This window comes from Dromiciops gliroides, chromosome 1 (assembly GCF_019393635.1).
Source record: "Dromiciops gliroides isolate mDroGli1 chromosome 1, mDroGli1.pri, whole genome shotgun sequence".
NCBI lineage: Eukaryota > Metazoa > Chordata > Mammalia > Microbiotheria > Microbiotheriidae > Dromiciops > Dromiciops gliroides.
This window is the reverse complement of record NC_057861.1, coordinates 43,383,322-43,404,027: the sequence shown is the minus strand read 5'-3', so window position 1 is coordinate 43,404,027 and position 20,706 is coordinate 43,383,322. Positions and strand designations below refer to the sequence as shown.

General features: G+C 43.0%; 1 protein-coding gene across 3 annotated transcripts in view; it reads left to right on the top strand.

The window, feature by feature from the left end:
- The window catches only part of GALNT9 (polypeptide N-acetylgalactosaminyltransferase 9), a 307,798-nt gene extending 297,678 nt beyond the window's left edge, over positions 1-10,120 (top strand). For all 3 annotated transcript variants that reach the window (XM_043977028.1, XM_043977029.1, XM_043977030.1), the window contains 2 exons: positions 7,199-7,366; positions 9,447-10,120. In XM_043977028.1, the coding sequence (XP_043832963.1) occupies positions 7,199-7,366; positions 9,447-9,593 (315 nt within the window). In that variant the 3' untranslated portion in view covers positions 9,594-10,120. The remainder of the gene's footprint in view (positions 1-7,198; positions 7,367-9,446) is intronic.
- The last annotated feature ends 10,586 nt before the right edge of the window (positions 10,121-20,706 follow it).

Sequence of the window (20,706 nt, the reverse complement as noted above, 5' to 3'; positions counted from 1 at the left end):
ATCCTCACAATAACCCTGAAAAGGAGGTGCTGTTGTTTTGTTTTGTTTTTGACCGGGCAATGAGGGTTAAGTGACTTGCCCAGGGTCACAGTGCTAGGAAGTGTCAAGTGTCTGAGGCCAAATTTTAACTCAGGTCCTCCTGAATCCAGGGCTTGTGCTTTATCCACTATGCCACCTAGCTGCCCCCACTTGTTAGCACTTCTGCCCTGTCCCTTCCCTCTCCCAGTCTTAGGAGGAGAGAATTGCTTAATATTTCCTTTGTATATATTTTGTACTTTCTTATCTGTTTCTGTAATATTTCTCCAAGGGAATAACATACACACTCAATTGGGTGGAATAATCTTTCTAACCCTGCAGGAAAATAGGAGGGGAAGGGGATAGAGAGAGTGGCAAAAGAAGGGAGGGCAGATGGGGGGAGGGGACAGACAGGAGCAAATCCCTTTTGAAGAGGGATAGGGTGAAAGAAGATAGATAATAGAGTAAATATCCTGGGGAAGGGAATAGGATATAAGGAAACAGTTAACAATAGTAATCGTGAAAAAAAGAAAGGGGGGGGATTGTACAAAAAATATTTATAGCAACTCTGTGGTGGCTAAGAATTGGGAATCAAGGAAATGTTCATCAATTGAGGAATGACTGAAGAAGCTTCAGTGGTATATGATTGTAGTGGAATGGTATTGTGCTATAGGAAATGGCAAACAAGATGATCCCAGAAAAACCTGGAAAGACTCATAGTTAAATGAGCAGAACTGGAAGGACATTGTGACTAGTGACAGAAGTATTGTTCGATGAGCAATTGTGAATGACTTAACTACTCTCAGCAATACAATGATCCAAGACAATCCCAAGGGACTAATAATGAAGCATACTATCCACTCCCATAGGAAGAACTGATAAAAAGAGCACTTGTGGATTGAACATATATAAGCTATACCATATTGGTTGCTGTCTTGTGAAGTGGAGAGGAAAGGGAGAGAGGGAGAAAAATCTGGAACTCTAAATCTTATGAAAATGAATGTTGCGAGGCAGCTAGGTGGTGCAGTGGATACAGCACCAGCCCTGGATTCAGGAGGACCTGAGTTCAAATCCAGCCTCAGACACTTAACACTTACTAGCCATGTGACCCTGGGCAAGTCACTTAACCCCAATTGTCTCACCAAAAAAAAAAAAGAAGGAAAGAAAATGAATGTTAAAAACTACCCTTACATGTAACTGGAAAAAATAAAATAAATGTTTGTTGCATAATGTTTCTCCAAGTAAAATGAATGTAAACCCCTAAAGGGCAGGGGCCATGTTCATTTGAGCCTGGAGTCAGGAAAACTTATCTTCCTAAGTTCAAAACCTGCCTCAGACATTTACTAGCTGTGTGACCCTACACAAGTCACTTAACCCTGTTTGCCTCCATTCCTCATCCATAAAATGAGCTGGAGAAAAATAGTACAGTATTTTTGCCAAGAAAACTTCAAATGGGGTCACAAAGAGTCGACACGACTGAGAACAACTGAACAACAACATCTCCAGTGATTAGCACAGTGCCTGGCACATAGTACGTATTTAATAAATGCCTGTTGGGTTGAATTGAATTAAGTTGAATTATGGATCAGAACAAGTAAGACCAAAAATACTAAGCCCCACTAGCAGTTCCTCCCTACATTCTTAATGCCCTCCTAGAGAGCAGGCAACCACGTTCGGTAAACTGTAAAAATAATTGCCCATTTCCGAAGCTGTGTATAATCTGTTTTGTAACAGCAATAAGACACAATCGCTGCTGATTTTCTGGGTGAAAATTACATTTCTCCACCAGCCCGGCAAGTCACTCTCTGCACTTAGCTTTCTTCCTCTCTCCCTACAGACCAGAACAGATGGAAGCCAGACTAGTTTTAGCTCCGAGTCGTTGGAGCTTACAATAATGCTTTCCACAATTGGAGTGGCATTCAGCAGGTCTGTCTCAGACCCTATCCATATGGACTTAGCAACCAGGAAGCACCTCAGCATGAAGTCCTGGCCCCTGAAGACAGTCTCCATGGGGGAGTAATGGGTACAGGGTTTCAGCTACCCCATCCCCTGAGATGAAGATCTGCTCATGAGCTTGCAGAATTCTTAATCACCAGCTAGAATGACCATTTCTCCATCCTCATCCCCCTTGACCTCTCCATAGCCTCTGACCCTGCTAATCACCCTCTTCTCCTGGATACTCCTCTCTCTTTAGGTTTTTAAGACACTGCTCTCTCCTATCTGTCTGATCTGACCATTCTCATTCTTCTTTGTTATATCTCCATCCAGGTCACTCCTGCTACCTGTGAAGGCTCTCTTTGTCTTCTACACTATTTCCCTTGATGATCTCATCTTCCATGGATTCAATTAGGACATACTAGGTGGTGCAATGGATAGAGCACTGGGTATTGAGTCAGGGAGACCTGACTTCAAATCCAGTCTCAGACACATACTAGCTATGTGACCCTGGGCAAGTCATTTAACCGCTATTTACCTCTGTTTACTCATGTGTAAAATGAAGATAATAATAGCACCTACCTCCCAGAGTTGTTTTGAGATCAAATAATTGTAAAGCACTTAGCATGGTGCCTACCATGTAAGTGCTACATAAATATTAGCTATTGGTATTGTTACTAATTATCATCTCCTTGCAGATGATTCCCAGATCTACTTATCCAGCTCTACCCTCTCTCCTCACCTCCAGTCTCCTATGTCCAATGGTCTATCTAGGGGATATCTTGAATTGAATGTCCTATAAACATCTTAAACTCGACATGTCAAAAACTGAACCTAATTAGTATCTTTCTCTCTAAACCCTTCCCTCATTCAAATTTCCGATTAGCATTGAAGGCACAAGCATCCTCAGTCACCCAGGCTCAAAATCAATCTGTGTGTGTGTGTCTGTCTGTGTCTGTGTCTCTCTGTCTCTGTCTCTTTGTCCCTCTCTGTCTCCCTCTATCTCTGTGCCTCTGTGTCTGTTTTTCACTCTCTGTCTCTGTCTTTGGCTCTCTCTGCCTCTGTCTCTCTGTCTCTGTGTCTCTCTCTGTCTCTGTCTCTGTCTCTCTCTCCTCATATCCAATCACTGGTCAAATCCTGCCTACCTTCATGACACCTCTTGTGTATACACCCCCTTCTCTCCTCAGACATTGCCACCATCCTGGTCCACACCCTTCTCACCTTATTCACCTTCTGCTTGGTCGCTCTGTCTCTTCCCACTCCAGTTCATACTTCTTCATTCAGCTCTCAAAGTGATTTTCCCAAAGTGTGGGTCTTACCCTGTCACTCCACTAATGCAATTAAACTATAGCCTCCCTCTCACATCCAGAATCAAAGATAAAATCCTCCTTTTGGCCTTCAAGGCCTTACACAACCTGGCCCCTCCCTACTTGTCCAATCTTTTTACGTCTTATGCTCCTCCACATCCTCAGTAATCCAGTCACACCGGCCGCCTTGTTGTTCCTCCTACAAGACAATCTATCCCTTGACTGCATATTTCACTGATTGTCCATTGGAACTCTCTCCATCCCCATCTCTGCCTCTTAATTTCTTTGACTTCCTTGAAGTCTCTACTTTAGTTGACTTCCTGGCTGTTGGAAGAAAGTGTTCTCATCTGCTCATTCCAAAGTTGTTTGCAGATGATTTGCTTGACCCATTGCACTATGAAATCCTTATAGCAGGGACTATTTTATTTGTTTGTTTTGGAATTTTTTGCCTTTCTTTGTATCCCCAGAACTTAACAGAATACCTGTCACATAGTAAGCACTTCATAAATGTTTGATAATTGACTTAGAGAAACACTATTAAAGGTTTACAGAGAAGTCAAGTCTTGGCCAGGGTCAAAGAGAGGCCAAGTAGCAAAGGTGGTGTTTGAACACAGGTTCCTTGACTCCAGATCTGGTATAGTGCCATGGGAAGATCTCTGTCTCAGAAGTCACAGGACTTGGGTTCAGTGTCTCTGTCACTACTTCTGTGACCTTGGGCAAGTCACTTGACTTCCCTAAACCTCCTTTCCTCACCTGTAAGATGAGGAAACTGAACTAAACGACTCCCAGGGTAACTTCGAGCTCTAGATCAGTGATCCTGACCTTTCTCTCAAAGAGATCTCTTCTTGCTGAGAATAGATGCTAATAAAAATTCGTTTCCTCCCTTTTCCCTTGTTTTACAAGTAAGGAATCACAGGGTCAACGTTGGGATTCAAACCAAAGTCCTCTCACTCTAAATTGTGCTGAGACTTCCCTTGTTTCAGCCAGAGTCTGCCCTTCACCATCACCCCCATCCCCATCCCCATCCCCAGTATGGCAGCCAAGGTCTCCAAAGATCCATTTTGGAGCTTTGTTGTTGTTGTTCACTCATTTCAGATATTTGGGGTTTTCTTGGCAAAGATACTGGAGTGGTTTGCCATTTCCTTCTCCAGTTCATTTTACAGATAAGAAAATTGAGGCAAACAGGGTTAAGTGAGTTGCCCAGGGTCACACAGTTAGTAAGTGTCTGAGGCCAGATTTGAACTCAGGAAGATTAGTCTTCCTGACTCCAGGTCCAGTGCTGTATCCATTATGCTACCTAGCTGCCCTATATCTGGGAGCTAATTCATCCTAATGGAGCCCAGGCTGAATATCTAAAGTCCTAGGCCATTCAGCCAATGCTAAAGCTCTGAGCCAGGGAAAGCATGGTTAATTTTTAAGCACACAGTAAAATTAATGACTTCCATTTGGAAGCCTTTAATTAAAGCCGGTAGCACTTACCACGATGCTGGGCAAGTTTGAACCTGCTTAAAACACACATACACACACAGAGAGAGTTTGATTGGAGGCTAAATCACTCATGCCTAGGTCTGGGTGGGAGGGGAGGATGTTGGGTTAATCTCCTGTTCCTCACCTCATAAACTACCTCTGTTTATTAATAATAATGGTGTTATTATTATTATTTAGATACCTGGGTGTATATGTCACGCTGATTGATTTTGTAATAACCTGCTCTTATAAAAGTGAATATTGCCGTGGCTTTCCATAACCTCCAGCAGAGTTATTAAGACCAAGACATGATGCCAGATAACATCTTGTCCCCAAGAGGCCTGGCCTGACTCACATATTGATGGAGCTCTGTGTTTTCCTAATGAAAGGCACTGGGACATTCAAAGGAAGGCAAGAAAACATGTTCTTCCTTTGCTTTGAAAACCCAGACTGACTGGCTGACTAACCAGTCTGTTATTCCACCCATACCTCAAACTCTCAGAAGCCAACAAGTTTACTTACCTTGTTTTGCAAATGGGGAAACTGAGGACTGCGGTGAAGTGACTTACCAAAGGTCACTCATGTGCTAAACAGAAGAAACAGGATTTGAAATAGGGTCTTCTGATACCAGACACGGCAAGCTTTTCATTGTAGCATATTAGATGCTCAATGCAAAGGATGAAAATGTAAAAGATAAGTGGAATTCACTAATTGATCAGAAACTACAAACTGTCAGAAAAACTAGATCTCCAGGACATCTAAGAGTATCACAATGTCTGAGATTTAGACATGGAAGAGACCTCAGAGATCATTTAGTCCAATCCCCCTTATTTTGTAGATGAGGAAACTGAGGCCCTGGGAAGTGACTTGTCCAAGATCAACTGGGGTTGTAAATGGCAGAACCAGGATTTGGATTCAGGTCCTCTAACTCTCAATCCATTGCTCTTTGCTCCATATCACACTACCTATCATTCTTCTGAATCAGTACTTAATGAGCTTAGATTTTCATGTCAAGGTCACTTAAATGCCCTCAACCTCAGCATCCTCATCTGGGAAATGGGAATAATAATATCACTTAGTTGAAGAGCAGATAAAAATATATATAAAGAGCTATATGAAGGTTAGCTATCAGGTGGTTTGTTTTTTAAGAAAAACATAATGAACATAGAACTGGGAAGACGTGGAAATAGTCTAGCTTGAAGCTTATAGTTATGTTGAATGAATTAACTGAAAATCATTGTCAGTTGGTGATTGTTGATTCCTGACCTGGGTTCAATTCCTGCCTCTGACATGAACTGGTTCTGGGACCCTGGGCAAGCCATTTCAATTCTCAGTGCTCCAGGAAAGTCATTAAGACTATAAATGGGTGGCATAGCTGATGGAGCACAGGACCTGGAATCAGGAACACCTGGGTTCAAATCTAGCCCCAAACACTTACTAGCTCTACGAGTCTGGGAAAGTCACTTAACCTCTATCTGCTTCAATTTCCTCATCTGTAAAATGCGCATATTAACACTGTAACGATTGGAATGACGCCACCTGCTGGAGACTTACTGTAGAAGAGTTCCACCCATGAAGCAAAGGTCTTTGAGGGCAAGACCAGGAGTCTTTTCTTTGGCGTCAGGAAGTGACGCGGGCTAGTGGGAGGAGGAAGGAAGGGACTGGCGCTCGCTCTCGGGCTCTTTCCTCTGGACTCTGGTGGAGAGCGGAGCTAGAAATGTGCTCTCCCTTTAATAGATAGGAATCTAGGCCTTTCTCTCTCTTTACCAAATTCTTATTCTCCTTAATAAATGCTTAAAAGTCTAACTCTTGCTAAAGCTTATAATTTATTGGCGACCACTCATTAGATATTTTAGACAGTTTAGCTAGAATTTTAGCCCTTAACAACACCTACCATCCAGGGTTGTTGTGAGAATGAAATGAGATAATAATTGTAAAGCACTCAGCATAATGCCTAACACATATATAAATGTGAGTGATGGTGATGATGGTGGTGGTGGTGAAGGAGGAGGAGGAGGAGGAGGAGGAAGAAGAGGAGGAGGAGGAGGAGGAGGAGGAGGAGGAGGAGGAGAAGAAGAAGAAGAAGAAGAAGAAGAAGAAGAAGAAGAAGAAGAAGAAGAAGAAGAAGAAGAAGAAGAAGAAGATTATTACAGAGAAGCTGCCAACCTGCATTGGTAGAGGGATTTTTCTCACCCATGCCAATGAAATCATAGGTCTTGTTCATAGACAGGCTGGACTAGACTAGCCTCTGAGATTCCTTCTGACTCTGAGATGCTTTGATTCTGAAGCAGGCAATCAATATTTGGCATCTATTGACTGGGAACCAATCAGAGTCTTTGAAGGAAGAAGGAAATGGTCCTGGCCCCTTGGGTTGGATTCTTCGCGATGGGTGGATTCGACTTCTCTCTCTCTCTCTGTCTCTGTCTCTGTCTGTCTCTTCTTCTTCATCTTGTTTTTCTTCTTCTCCCTCCAAGCTGGTACGCTATAGTGCTGAAGGTCTGCTCCAGCTAGGGCCCCTTGGTTCTACCGCCTTCCTGCCAGACTCCAAGTGTCTCATTGATGACGGGAAAGGTCGGACGCCCACCCTGAAGAAATGTGAGGATGTGTCCCGCCCTGCCCAGAGACTCTGGGACTTTACCCAGGTAAGAGATGAGTAGTTGGGGGAAAAGGGAACTAGGAGCTCCCCCAATCCAGAACTGTTTCCACTGTGTCATGCCCCATCATGTTTGTTTTTGATGGAAACCCTCAGATCCCCAGATAAGTATACTCAATTCCTAGCATTTAGAGAGGAACTCAGCCAGGAAAGACCTGCCCAGACAAGGACATGGGACTATTCCCATCAAAGCTACAGGAGTTTTATAGAGCCAGAACAAACCTAGGTCAGGGCAGGGAAGAAGTAGCTTCATGCTAAGCATAAGATGGAATCCAAGATAGCTGTTCATATGTAGAGAAACTGAGGCATGGCAAATAGTCAAGTGACTTCCTGGAAGATCTCCAGGTTCCAAGGGGAGGAGGAACTAGCCTGGGGATGATATGGACTCACAGGATCATAGAATCACACAATTTTAGAGGTGGAAGGGACTTCATTGGCCATCTAATCCAACCCATGACAAGAGGAACTCCACTATAATATACCTGATGAGTGGTCCCCCAGCCTCTTCTTGAAGACATTTAGGAAAAAGACCCACTATATCTCACTGTGAGGACATTGTTTCTGACTTTAAGTCTCTGAAATTTCTACCCTTTGCTCCTTGTTCTGAACTCTGAGCCAAATGGAACAAGTCAAGTGCCTATACCCCAAGTCTTCCCTTTTCCAAGCTTCCAAGATAAATGTGCCCAATTCCTTCAGCTGACATGATTGGGATCTCTGAGAGAGCTAAGATGTACCTAGTGGGAGTCTATGTCCCCCTGGGATCTATAATTTCAGTCCCGGCTTGCGTCTATGTCTGTATCTCTTCCCAGAAGCAAGTCTTTTAATATAAGGTATTTTATTTTTCCGTTACATGTAAAGATAGTTCTCAACTTTCGTTTATACAAGCTTTACAATTTCAGATTTTTCTCCCTCCCTCCCCTCCCTCCCCTCCCCTAGACAGCAGGCAATCTGATATAGGTTATATCTATATATCTATATACATATACATATATATATGCACACATATATATACACACATATATATATATACACACACATAATAACATTAATCCTATTTCTGCATTAATCCTGTTACAAGAGAAAAAATCAGAGCAGTGATGCAAAACCTCAAAAAAAAAAAAAAAACAGCAGCACCCAAAACAAAAGAAATAGTATGGTTCAATCAGCATCTATACTCCACAGTTCTTTTTTTTTTTTTTCTTGGAATTGGAGATCCTCTTCTATCATGAGTTCCCTGGAACTCTTCTGTACCATTTCATTGGTGAGAAGAATATAGTCCATCACAGTAGGTCAACACTCAATGTTGATGATACTGTGTACAATGTTCTTCTGGTTCTGCTCATCTCACTCATCATCAGCTCACATAAGACCCTCCAGGTTTCTCTGAACTCCTCCTGCTCATCATTTCTTACAGCACAATAATATTCCATTGTATTCATATACCACAACTTGTCCAGCCATTCCCCAATTGATGGGCACCCCTTCAACTTCCAATTCCTTGCTACCACGTAAAGAGCAGCTATAAATATTTTTGTACATGTGGGTCCCTTTCCCCCTTCCATGATTTCTTTGGGAAAAAGACCTAAAAGTGGAATTGCTGGGTCAAAGGGTATGCACAGCTTTATCGCCCTTTGGGCATAATTCCAAATAGAGGCAAGTCTTTTGAACCCGCAGTGGCTGGCCTAAGAGGTTGTGGTAGAGTATGCCTGATAGCTGAGCTTATGGAGAGGGACAGAGAGATGAGATGGGAGGTTCCATTTCCCCCAGAGTCCTCTTCATAGTCTCAAAAGAGAGGTTGGGGTGTGTGTGTGTGTGTGTGTGTGTGTGTGAGAGAGAGAGAGAGAGAGAGAGAGAGAGAGAGAGAGAGAGAGAGAGAGAGAGAGAGAGAGAACTGAAGCTCAGAGAGGGGCAGGGGAACAATAGCATGAATCACCTAGTCATCCTTGCCTTTATTTCCAAGGATCTGAGATCACCACCAGCACCATGTGTATTACCTCCTCTAGAAGGGGAATCACCTGAGGTCCCCCTCATTAACCTCATTTCATTCTGTCTCCTCTCCCCATCACTAGAATGGCCCCATTGTGAGCAGAGACACAGGACGGTGTCTGGAAGTGGAGATGTCTAAAGAAGCTAACTTTGGTCTTCGATTGGTGGTGCAGAGGTGCTCGGGACAAAAATGGATGATTAGAAACTGGATTAAACATGGTCGACACTGATAGGGACCCCTACTACCCTCCTCATAAGAGGATATCCTCCTTACTCCTCTTCTTCCCAGACCAGGTGGTGAGAAAAACTATGGAAAGGAGACATGGGTGGCTTACTAAGGATTAGATCACCAAGCCTGGGGTCCTCACTAGGCCCACAGCTCTCCTTCCATGGGCACCAAGAAGACTGTCCCCTTGGGAGAGGGGGCTATCTCTTCACTATCTCTGGCCCGGACAGGACCAACCATTGGGCTTCCTGTCAACCATGCTCCTGCAGAACAATGGAAAACCCTCTCGCCCCTGTATGGAGTCCAAAGGGAAGGATGTCAAGAGAACCCTCTTTGGACAGATGATTCCTCAGCTTTAAATGACTGGATTGGTGCACAACTCCTCTGATAAAGAATCATGTGCCTTTTCTACTCTGTTTCCTATTTGAGCCACCTGGGACAGCTCCTCTCACTGGGAGGCAGCCACATCTTCAGCATGAATGGACTTCTTGTGTTAATGCCCCAACATGTAAATAAATCCACTGTAAAATTTACACCCTGGTCCATCTCGAGGGTAGCTACCTGGGAGTATGTTTGGGAACCAGAGCCCAGATCCCAGGGTACAGATCCCCCCAAAGTTGTGGCATCTGTTGGCCTCTCTCTGCCCCTCTGGGACCCCAGCGACAGAGCCAGGAACCCAGCCAGTTGCTGGCTGACTTGGCCAATTTCCTCTTGCTCTTTGGATTTCTTAAGCCGCAAGGCACAGAGGAACAGGCTCTGCTTCTAATGGATTATTGAAGCAATTGGTCTGTGCCCAGTGCCCTCCCCAACACATATACACACACATACACACATTCATTCTGACCAGAGGAAGCAGGGAGGAGATGGCTGGTCACCAGCTGCTCTGGCACTTCTTATGTCTGAGTCCAGGAAGCCATTGGCCAGTGACTATTATTAAAAGGGTTCACGCTTTGGAAAATTGTTCTGCCCCCTCCTCACCCACCAGTGACGGTGGTGCCCTCCCAGACACGGGCACTGCAGGCAGCAGCCCTAACCAGGAGGAAGAGCACTTTGGGTGTGGCAGACATGGAAAGATTTCCTCCAGAAGTTTCCACAATGTCCGAATTCCCAGGACAGAAAATGGGCACTTGTTACTCAAAGCTGATTTTTTTTTTGCATCAAATTAAAAGACGGCATTTGACCATCATTATGGGGGGAAAGCTTTTATTTAATGCCAGGCTGCATGTGGCATTTTGTGGGGAGGGTAGGGTGAGGGAACACTCTGCCTTTGGGGGGATAACAATTTAAGGCAGATTAGAACAAGGTGGGCAAACACCCAGTTGAACATATTCTAGACATACATTAAACTCACATAGACAAACATGGGCATGTCAACCAGCCTACAAGTATTTATTAAACATCCACTGTTTACCAGGTACTGAGCTAAGCATGGAGGATACAAAGAAAGGCAAAAACATAGTCCCAGGACCCAAGGAGCTTACATTCCAATGGAGGAAGCAACATGAAATTAGGTAAATACTAGATATATTCAAAGTAGAGAGGTAGCCATCTGAGGGGGAAGACACTAAAAGCTAGCAAGACTGGAAAGACTTCCTAAAGAAGATGGGCTTTGAGCTGAATCTTGAAGAAAGCCAGGAAAGCCAGGAGCAGAGGTGAAGAGGGAGACATGCAGGACAGTCAGTGAAAAGGCAGAGAGAAGCTATCTTGTATAAAGTAGATCATCATTACTAGATCAGAGACTCTATAGAAGGAAGAATAAAGCTTAAGGCTAAAAAGGTAGGAAAGGGCCAGATATAAATATAGATGTATGTATGTATATGCATATACATATTGTATAAAAAGAAGGATAAGGGGTGAGAAAGTCCATGGAGTGAAGGGATGTGGGAATCCTGAGGATATGTTATTAGATGGGGACTGAGTAATAAAGAAAAGGAAGGGGAGGAAGTGGGAGAACAGGGATGCAAGGATGGGGAGGAAAAGGAGGAAAGAAAGGCAGCTGTGGTGGAACAGGTTGAAGAAGACTCCACAATAGCCCATCTGACCAAGAAATTCCCAGAAACATCGAAAGTCCAAACAGATTTTTTAAGACAAAAGGGAACAAAGAGAGTTGCTCTGGGGGAATAAAGGAAAGACATTTCAAGAGGTCACTCCAGGATGCTTCATCTGGGGTTTCTAGTTTCATTTTTTTTTAAAAAAGGAAACAACAGAATTGATGAACATATGACAGAGAATTCTGGAATGGCCTTTCATGTTTAGCCAGTGAGGGTCAGGAAGCAATCATCTCTCCAAATGAGGAAGCAGTTATCTGCACTATTCATATTAAACACTGGAAGGAGTGAACCACCTTGGGGATCCTCAAGGAAGTGGTTTTGCCTGGAGGGGAAGAGGACCAGGACATTTTGTTGGTTGGGTTGGTTCAATGACTCATAGATTATCCAATGTGGAAGGAAGCCTAGCTATGTGACCTTGAGCGAGTCATCTATCCTTATTGAGCCTGTGTACTCATCTGTAAAAGGGGATAACAATGCTGGATAGCAAAACCTAACCTCAAGTTAAGACAGCAACCATTTATGAAGCACCTGCTCTGTATCAAGCACCAGGGATACAAAGAAAGGCAAAGATATTCTATGCCCTCAAAGAGTCCATAGTATAATGGGTGAGATGGCCTGCAAAAAGCTACATGCACACTAGATAGATGGATGGATGGATGGATGGATGGATGGATGGGTGGATGGATGGATGGATGGATAGATACAATAGATAGATAGATTAGATAGATAGATAGATAGATGGATGGATGGATGGATGGATGGATGGATGGATAGATAGATAGATAGATAGATAGATAGATAGATAGATAGATAGATAGATAGATAGATAGATAGATAGATGATAGGTGTATATATATAGGTATATATATGTATATACACAGCATAAATTGGAGATAATGGGAAAGGAATTGCATTAAGAAGATTCTGCAGAGGCATCTAGTAGGAAGTGGGGCAGGGGTGAGGAAATAAAGTATTCAAGGCATGGGGACAGTCAACAAAAACAGTCCGAGTCAGGATGTGGAGTACCTCGTGTGAGGAACAGCCAGGAGGCTGGTGTCACTGCATCAAAGAGTATGGCGGGTTAAGTATTAAGAAGACTAGAAAGGGCAGCGGGGGGTGGGGGGCAGGTTATGAAGGGCTTTGATTGCCAGATGGAGGGCTTTATATTTGATCCTGAAGGTGATAGGGAGCTGCTGGAGTTTATTGAATGGGGGAGAGAAGTGGCAGGGAAGGGCTGACATGATCAGACTTCATTATGAGACTGCTATGTAGGACAAATGAGATAACATGCATAAGCCACTTTTGCAGACTTTAAAGGAGGGTATAAATGGTAGAGACAGCTTGGTACAGTAGATAGAGAACTGTCTTGGAACCGGGAAAACATGGGTTCAAGCCCTGCCTCTGACCCATACAGGTTGTATGAAACCTTGGCAAATCACCTAACCTCTCAATGTCCCCAGGAAACACTAATCCTAAAATTCAGAGAGTGCAGACATGTATTGGTAAAAGAAGTCCCTGTGCTGGTAAAATCACAAGTTTAGTCAGAATATCAGCTAATGTAACCCCCACTCCCATTTTACAGATTGGGAAAGCTAAAGTTCAAAAGAGGATCATTTATTCCATGAGAAATAGCATAGGAAGTAGCATGGTATGATAGTGTCTTGGTCCTGAGGTCAGGAAAACCTGGGTTCAAAGCCAGTTTGGGATATTGACTGTGTGACACTGAGCATGTCACTGCACCTAAACCTCAACTTTCTCATCTGTAAAATGTGAATAATAACCTTGACATCCTAGGGTTGTTACAAGTGTTCAATGAGATGAGGCAAGTGAAGGTCTTAGCAAACCTAAGAGCATGACATCCACGTGAGCTGTTCTTGTTTGGAGCTGGATGGAACTTTAGACCACTAGTCCAGTGGTTTCCAATAATTTTTGTTCTGTCGATCCCTTTCAACAACAAAAATGTTGTAAAACCCCATGGTCATTTAATATATAACTCATCATATTTTATCAGGATAATTGGAAATGACCCCCAGATGTTTTTTAAGGCAATTGGGGTTAAGTGACTTGTCCAAGGTCACACAGCTAGTAAGTGTCTGAGGTGAGATTTGAACTCAGGTCCTCCCAAATTCAAGGCCAGTGCTTTATCTACATTGTCACATTAGGCAGCCAGGTGGTGCAGTGGATAGAGCACTGGCCCTGAGATTGGGAGGACCTGAATTCAAATCTCACCTCACTTACTAGCCGTATGATTCTGGGCAAGCTACTTAACCCCAATTGCCTTAAACACCCAAGGCTATCTCCAACAGTCCTGATAAATATCTTGCCAATGGATCCAGATGGCTTTGTAAGAGAGAGTGACATTGGTGACGTTGCACAGCCCTCCCTCCCTTAAATCCAACTGACTGCAAGTCATGACATCACCTCAATGTCATGTTTCTCTTTGAGAACAAAGGACAAACAACAACAACATCATATTCTACAATTATTTATTTTAAAGTTTTTCATATGAACACCTTAGACCACTGGCATGAAACCTCAAGAGGCTCTCAAACCACTAAATGCAAACCACCATTAAACCTTCTGATTTTATAGGTTAGTTAACCGAGGTCCAGAAAGGTGAAATAAGAAAATGGTAACTCTCCTTTCTGAAGAAAAGGCTTAAGTTTAAGTTTAAGGACCTTCAAGGTCATTTAGTACAACCTTCCCATTTTACAGTTAAAGAAACTGAGTGCCCAAAAAGGTAAGGAACCTGTGAAGGATTGTGCTCCTAAGCATCTAAAGAAAGGGACTCACCCAGGATCATATAACTGATGCCAAGGGGCATGCAGGTGGCACAGAAGGTAGAGCATTGGACCAGGAATCTGGAAGACCTGATCTCAAATCCAGCATCAGACACTAGCTCTGTGACCCTAGGCAAGTCACTTAAGCCTCAGTTTCCTCAGTTTCCTTATCCTTCTGCATCCTTGTGAATTCGTTAGCATCTCATTAATTACAATTCAATTCAACAAAAATGTCTCGGGACCTCCTATTTGCAAGGCATTGTGATAAGTGCTCAAGATGAAATTTTTCTTTAAGTCACAGAGTATCAGAATTGGAAGACACACAAACCAATCTTTATCTGAATAGGAATTCCTTCCACAACATACCCAGAGATTGGTCATTCAGTCTTCATTTGAAGACCTCCAGTAAGGGAGGAGCCACTGTCTCTCAAGGCAACCTAGCCCATTTGGGGATATCTCTAATGATTACAAAGTTTCTTTTCAACAAGCTGAAATCTGCCTCTCTACATTTTCTACCCCTTTGTCCTACATATGGCCTCTGGAACCAAGCAAAACTGGAAAGCAAAACTCTGGCTCCTTGGGCAAAGGAGATGGTTTGAATTATCCAAATTGCTCAGATTTGGGAGTCTAATTATGGATCATCCCAGCCCTTCCCTTCTCCTTAGCCATGGAGACCTAGATAAGGATGTTCCCAGACTGATCCCAGGATGAAAATATTCTTTCACTAAGACTTATGTTGAGACAGATGCCAAACATGAGCCACCGAGCCTCATTTTACTAAGGATGAGAGAAACCTTCAAAGGTCCTCATAAACCCTGATCTCTCACTGCAGTCCGGGGCTGGCTTCTCAGGATCAAGGCAACTGGTCAGTTACCCTTAACCCAAAGCCTCTTGAATGAGGCAAGAATAAATTTCCATACATTTGTCACGTGAAATGTACTTCATCTGTGCTAAAAACATCTTTGACAACATCCAAAATACATGCGGCTCAAACCAATGTAAAATTGGCCCATGTCTTCCCTAGTTACCATTCATAAAGCCAATTGGCAGTCGGGCTAAAGCCGGCTCGATGGATGTCCTCACAAGATCTGACAGGTCGCCTGACGTCTTGGAAATTGCTTCTCAAAATCTTAATAAACTTCACATCCTGTCAGGAAGGAGGGTCCTTCCATGCTTGAAATGCACCGAAGCTACTCTGTGCCTGTCCAACAAAGCCTGTCTTGGAGAGAAGGTTATGGGTGTGGTGCAAGGCCTGGCGCAGTACGCTTCTCTGATCCTTTCATGAATAGTGCAGTAGGAAGGGAGATGAATTTGGAATTGAAGGCCCTGAGTTCAAATCTCAGCTCTGAGTAAATCATTTTACTTTTCTGAACCTCAGCTTACTCCTCTGTAAAATGGAGAGAGAGGAGTTGGGTCAGATGACTTTTTAAAAAATTACTTGAGTCATTATTTATCTCTTTTGTTTTTAAATCACCATCATTTCAGAGCCCATCTCTTCCTGCTCTTCCCGAATCCAACAAGGTATCCCTCACAACACAGTGTTTACTCTGGGATTTTAGTTCTTCCCATTTACACTACTGACATTATTGCCCATATTGTTTTCTTCATTCTGCTTAACTCACTTTGCATTAGTGAAGCCTGTTGCTTCTTATCATCAGGTTCTATTTCTAGAGCCAGAAGATAATTCAGAGGTCACCAAATCCAACCCCCTCATTTTATGGATGAAGAAACCAATGCCCAGGGAAGGGAAGTGATTTGCCCAAGGTCATTTAGGAAGGGTCAAAAATGGGATTTGAAGCCAGATTCTTTAACTCCAAAGCCAATGCTTTTTCCACTACACTTTTTGTTGTTCAGTCATGTCTGACTCTTCATAACCTCATTTTGGGGTCTTCTGGGCAAAGATACTGGAGTAGTTTGCCACTTTCTCCTCAAGTTCATTTGACACGTGAGGAAACTGAGGCAAACAGGGTTAAATGATTTGCCCAGGGTCACACAGCTAGTAAGTGTCTGAGGCCAGATTTGAACTCATGAAGTTGAGTCTTCCTGATTTCGAAGCCATTTCTCTAGCCACTCCATCACATTCCACTGCAATATCAGTTCATATAAGTCTTCTCATACTTCTCTAAATTACCCATATTCATCCATTCTTGTGGCATAGTAATATTTCACTACTTTTATAAGCAATAATTTTTTAACAATTTCCCTCATGGGCACTAGATGACCTTTGGGGGAGCTTCAAGCTCTAAATCAATGATCCAATTATTCTATTAGAAAGAATCAAAGGTAATCATCCCCAGGAACTGTCTGCTAAATATTCAGAACTCCAATGAGTCACAAGAGACCATGATCCACCCCAACACATGAACTATAGAAGGTGCCCTTGGGTTTTATTCCTTCAACATCAATTATTCAATCATAGCACCTGCTGAGTGCTGAATGCAGTGGTCAGAGGATTGAAAGCGCAAGAAAATACAGAGTAACAAGGCTAGTAGATCAAGGGAATTCCACAGAAATAGCAAGCCTGGATTTGGGCAAAGCATTTGACAAAGGCTGCCTTGTGGACAGAATGAAAGGTATGAGTTAGAAGACACCACAGTTAGGTGGATTGAAAAAACAGTTGAAAGACTGGATTCCAAAAGAGGTCATTAATGGGTCACTTCCAACTTGGAGGATGGTGTCTAGAAGAGAACCCATGAAATCTGTCCTTAGCCCTGATCTATTTAAAATGTTCATCTGTGACTTAGCTAAAATCATAGATAATCCAGTTTGCAGATGACATGTAGCTGAGAGGGACAGCTCCTACATTGGATGACGGACTCAGGATATAAAAATATCTCAATAGGATTAAAAGCGCAGGATGCCAAAATATATGAAAGATATGTCAAATCAAAAATGAAATTGAATAGAGATAAATGTAAAATCCTACAGTTGGACTCAAAAAATCAATTTCACAAGCATAGGCTGGAAAAAACATAGACTGGAAACAATTTGTATGAAATAGATCTGGTGCTTTAGTGAAATGCAAGTTCACATTAATCCCCCAAAAAAGCTCATGAGTTCTTAGGCTACCATCAGGTAGGCATGGTGTCCAAACAAGCTAAGTAATAATTCTGATGCACTATGCCATAATCAGACCACATTTGGAACACTGTGGTCAGTTCTGGATACCACATTTTAGAAAGGACATTGACAAGCTTGAGGCCACCCTAAGGCAGACAACAAAAATGGTGAGGGCACTGGAGACTGTGTCATTTGAAGATTGGTCAATGGCACTGGAAAAGAGAAAACCCAAGGAAAATCTTATGAATGTTTCCAAATGTTGAAATGACTGTGATGAGAAAAAGAAACTAGATTTATTCTGCTTGGCCCCAGAGGGGAAAATTAGGAACCACGAGTAGAAGCTAGAGAAAGATTTCATCTTGATAAAAAGATGACTCCCCCAGCATTGAGATGTCTCTAAAAGTGGCCCAAATTCCCCTTACTAAAGGTATTCAGTCAGAGGCTGGATGGCCACTGTGGGGCATGTCATAGAAAGGATTCGTGTTTGATTATAACGTAATAGCTAGCATTTATACAGAGTTTTAAGTTTGCCATCTAGTTTGCTTTTCACAACAATTCTGTGAGGTAAATGTTATTATTATCCCCATTTTACAGATGAGGAAACTGAGGCAAGCAGAGGTTGAGTGGATTTTCCTAAGCTTACACAGATAATAGATGGTAGCCAGGTGGCACAGTGGATAGACCACCTGGCCTGGAATCAGGAAGACTTCAGTTCAAATCCAATCTCAGACACTTATTATGTGACTGGGCAAGTCACTTAACCCTGTTTGCCTCAGTTTCCTCACCTGTAAAATGAGTTGGAGATGGAAATGGCAAACCATTCCAGTATCTTTGCCAAGAAAACTCCAAACAAACGCGGTCATGAAGAGTCAAATATGACTAATTAAACAACATCAACGCAACTAAAAAGTCATGGAGTAATTATGAAATCAGGTCTTCCTGATGTCAAATCTAGCACTCTACTCACTAAGCCATGTATCTGCTACAACAACAATAATAGCTAATATTTACATAGCACTTTAAAGGTTTGCAAAGCACTTTACATATATCATCTCATTTTGAACCTCTCAACTACCCTGTGAATCAGAGGAAATGAGGCACAGCTAGTCAGTGTATGAGGCAGGATTTGGACTCATGCCTTCCTTACCCTGGGCAAGTCACCTTGATCTTTCTGTGCCTCACTTTCCTCATCTGTAAAAGGAAGGGTTGGACCAGGAAGCCTCTTCAGTCCATTCTACCTGTGCATCTATGATACTATGATCTTTGGCCATGGAATGAGTGGGACAAAGGCATCAGAGGCCCAATTCATCCAGTGGCTCCATCCTAAATCAAGTCTGAAATGAATTCCAAAATGTAAACGTCACCTATTTCAACAAGTTCATTCATAACCAAACCCATAACCAGAGCTCTGGGAGAAGCCGTTAACAGAGCAGATGCTTTTGATTAAAGGCAGTAAACTGGATTTTTTTTTTCCTTCCCCAGCCCTCGCTAGAAATAATGTGTATTGGAATTTAATTTCTCCTAATAAAAATATTCACTGCCCTGATGAATCTCCATTGATAGTTAGTGGCAACTGGCTGGCTTCTAGTTCTAGCGGGATGACACCTCTGCCATCAGGAGCAGGAGGAGAGAGGGTGGAGTCACTCCCAGGAGGATGGACCCCAGATGAAAGATGCCCTGAAAATCTTCGGGTGCCTCGAAATCTTCTACTGCATCAGTGTATGGAAGTCCCAGTATGAGAGTACCTCATCTGTGACCTCTGGTCTCAGAAAGTCACCTGGAGCTTAGAGAGTGACTTGCCTATGGTCATGTAGTAAAAATGTGCCAACATCAAGACTTGAACCCAGATATTCTTCATGCCAAAGCCACCTCTTCAACTCTGAGGGCAGAGTCTGTGTTTTTGTCTTTCTTTGCATCCTCAGACCTTAGCCCAGTGCTTGGCACACACTAAGTGTTTAAGAAACACTTGTGGATGATGTTAGTGCTGATGCCTCCGTCCCTACACATAATAGGCACCAAATAAATGCATGCTGAATTGGATCAAAAGCCAGTCAGCGGGGCAGCTAGGTGGCACAGTGGATAGAGCACCGGCCCTGGATTCAGGAGTACCTGAGTTCAAATCTGGCCTCAGACACTTAACACTTACTAGCTGTGTGACCCTGGGCAAGTCACTTAACCCCAATTGCCTCACAAAAAAAAAAAAAGCCAGTCAGCATGTTCCCTGGGAATGGGGTCAAGGAGAGGTTTGTGGGGCCCTAGGATTGTAGATTTAAAGCTGAAAGGGACCACTAGTTTAATCCTCTCATTTTGCAGAAGAAACCAAGTCCCAAGAAGAGGAAATGACTTGTACCTGGTCACACAGGTAGAAAGCTGCAGAGTCTGGATAAATGCAATACACTTTCTACCAGCAGACTGCTTTTTAGCATCACTGCTATTGACTTGGATATTGACATTGATATTTGTCAGCTTAGAGTCTCTGTGACCAGGCCATCTAGCCCAACTACAGCTGGCTATCTCAGGAACCCCAGGAAAGTCCAACAGAGCCAACGAGTTACCCTCCTCCCATCACAATGAATACCTTCCTGGAACATCAGCTACCCAGTTAGAAGATGAAATTCCTGACTAGCCTGGGAAAAAGCATCTCCTCCATACTTACTATCTCATAGGAAGAGAATGAAGCAAAGACGGATTGAAAACCAAATGAGGAAACTGTAGGGAACATTTATGAAAATAGTTAACAGCTCTCATTTACAAAAATCATGGACCATTAGAGTTGGAAAGAGCCTTAGAGTTCTTCTCTCTCGTTTTACAAAAGAGGAAACTGAGGCTCAGTGAGACGAAAGAAATTGCCTGGGGTCACACGATTAATGAATAGCTAAGATGGGATTCAAACACATATCTTCCTTTTTCCCAACATTTTTTTGGGGGCGTGGGGGACAGAGCAATGAGGGTTAAGTGACTTGTCCAGGGTCACACAGCTAGTAAGTGTCAAGTGTCTGAGGTCAGATTTGAACTCAGGTCCTCCTGAATCCAGGGCCAGTGCTTTATCCACTGTGCCACCTAGCTGCCCCCCAAACACATATCTTCTTATCCAAATCCAGTACCGACTTGCTCACTCCCTCATAACAGTATTAACTTGCATTGCTATAGAGCTTTAAGGTTTCCAAAGCACCTTCCTGAGGAAGCTAATACAAGCTGAGGAAGGTAATACAATAATTGTTATCCC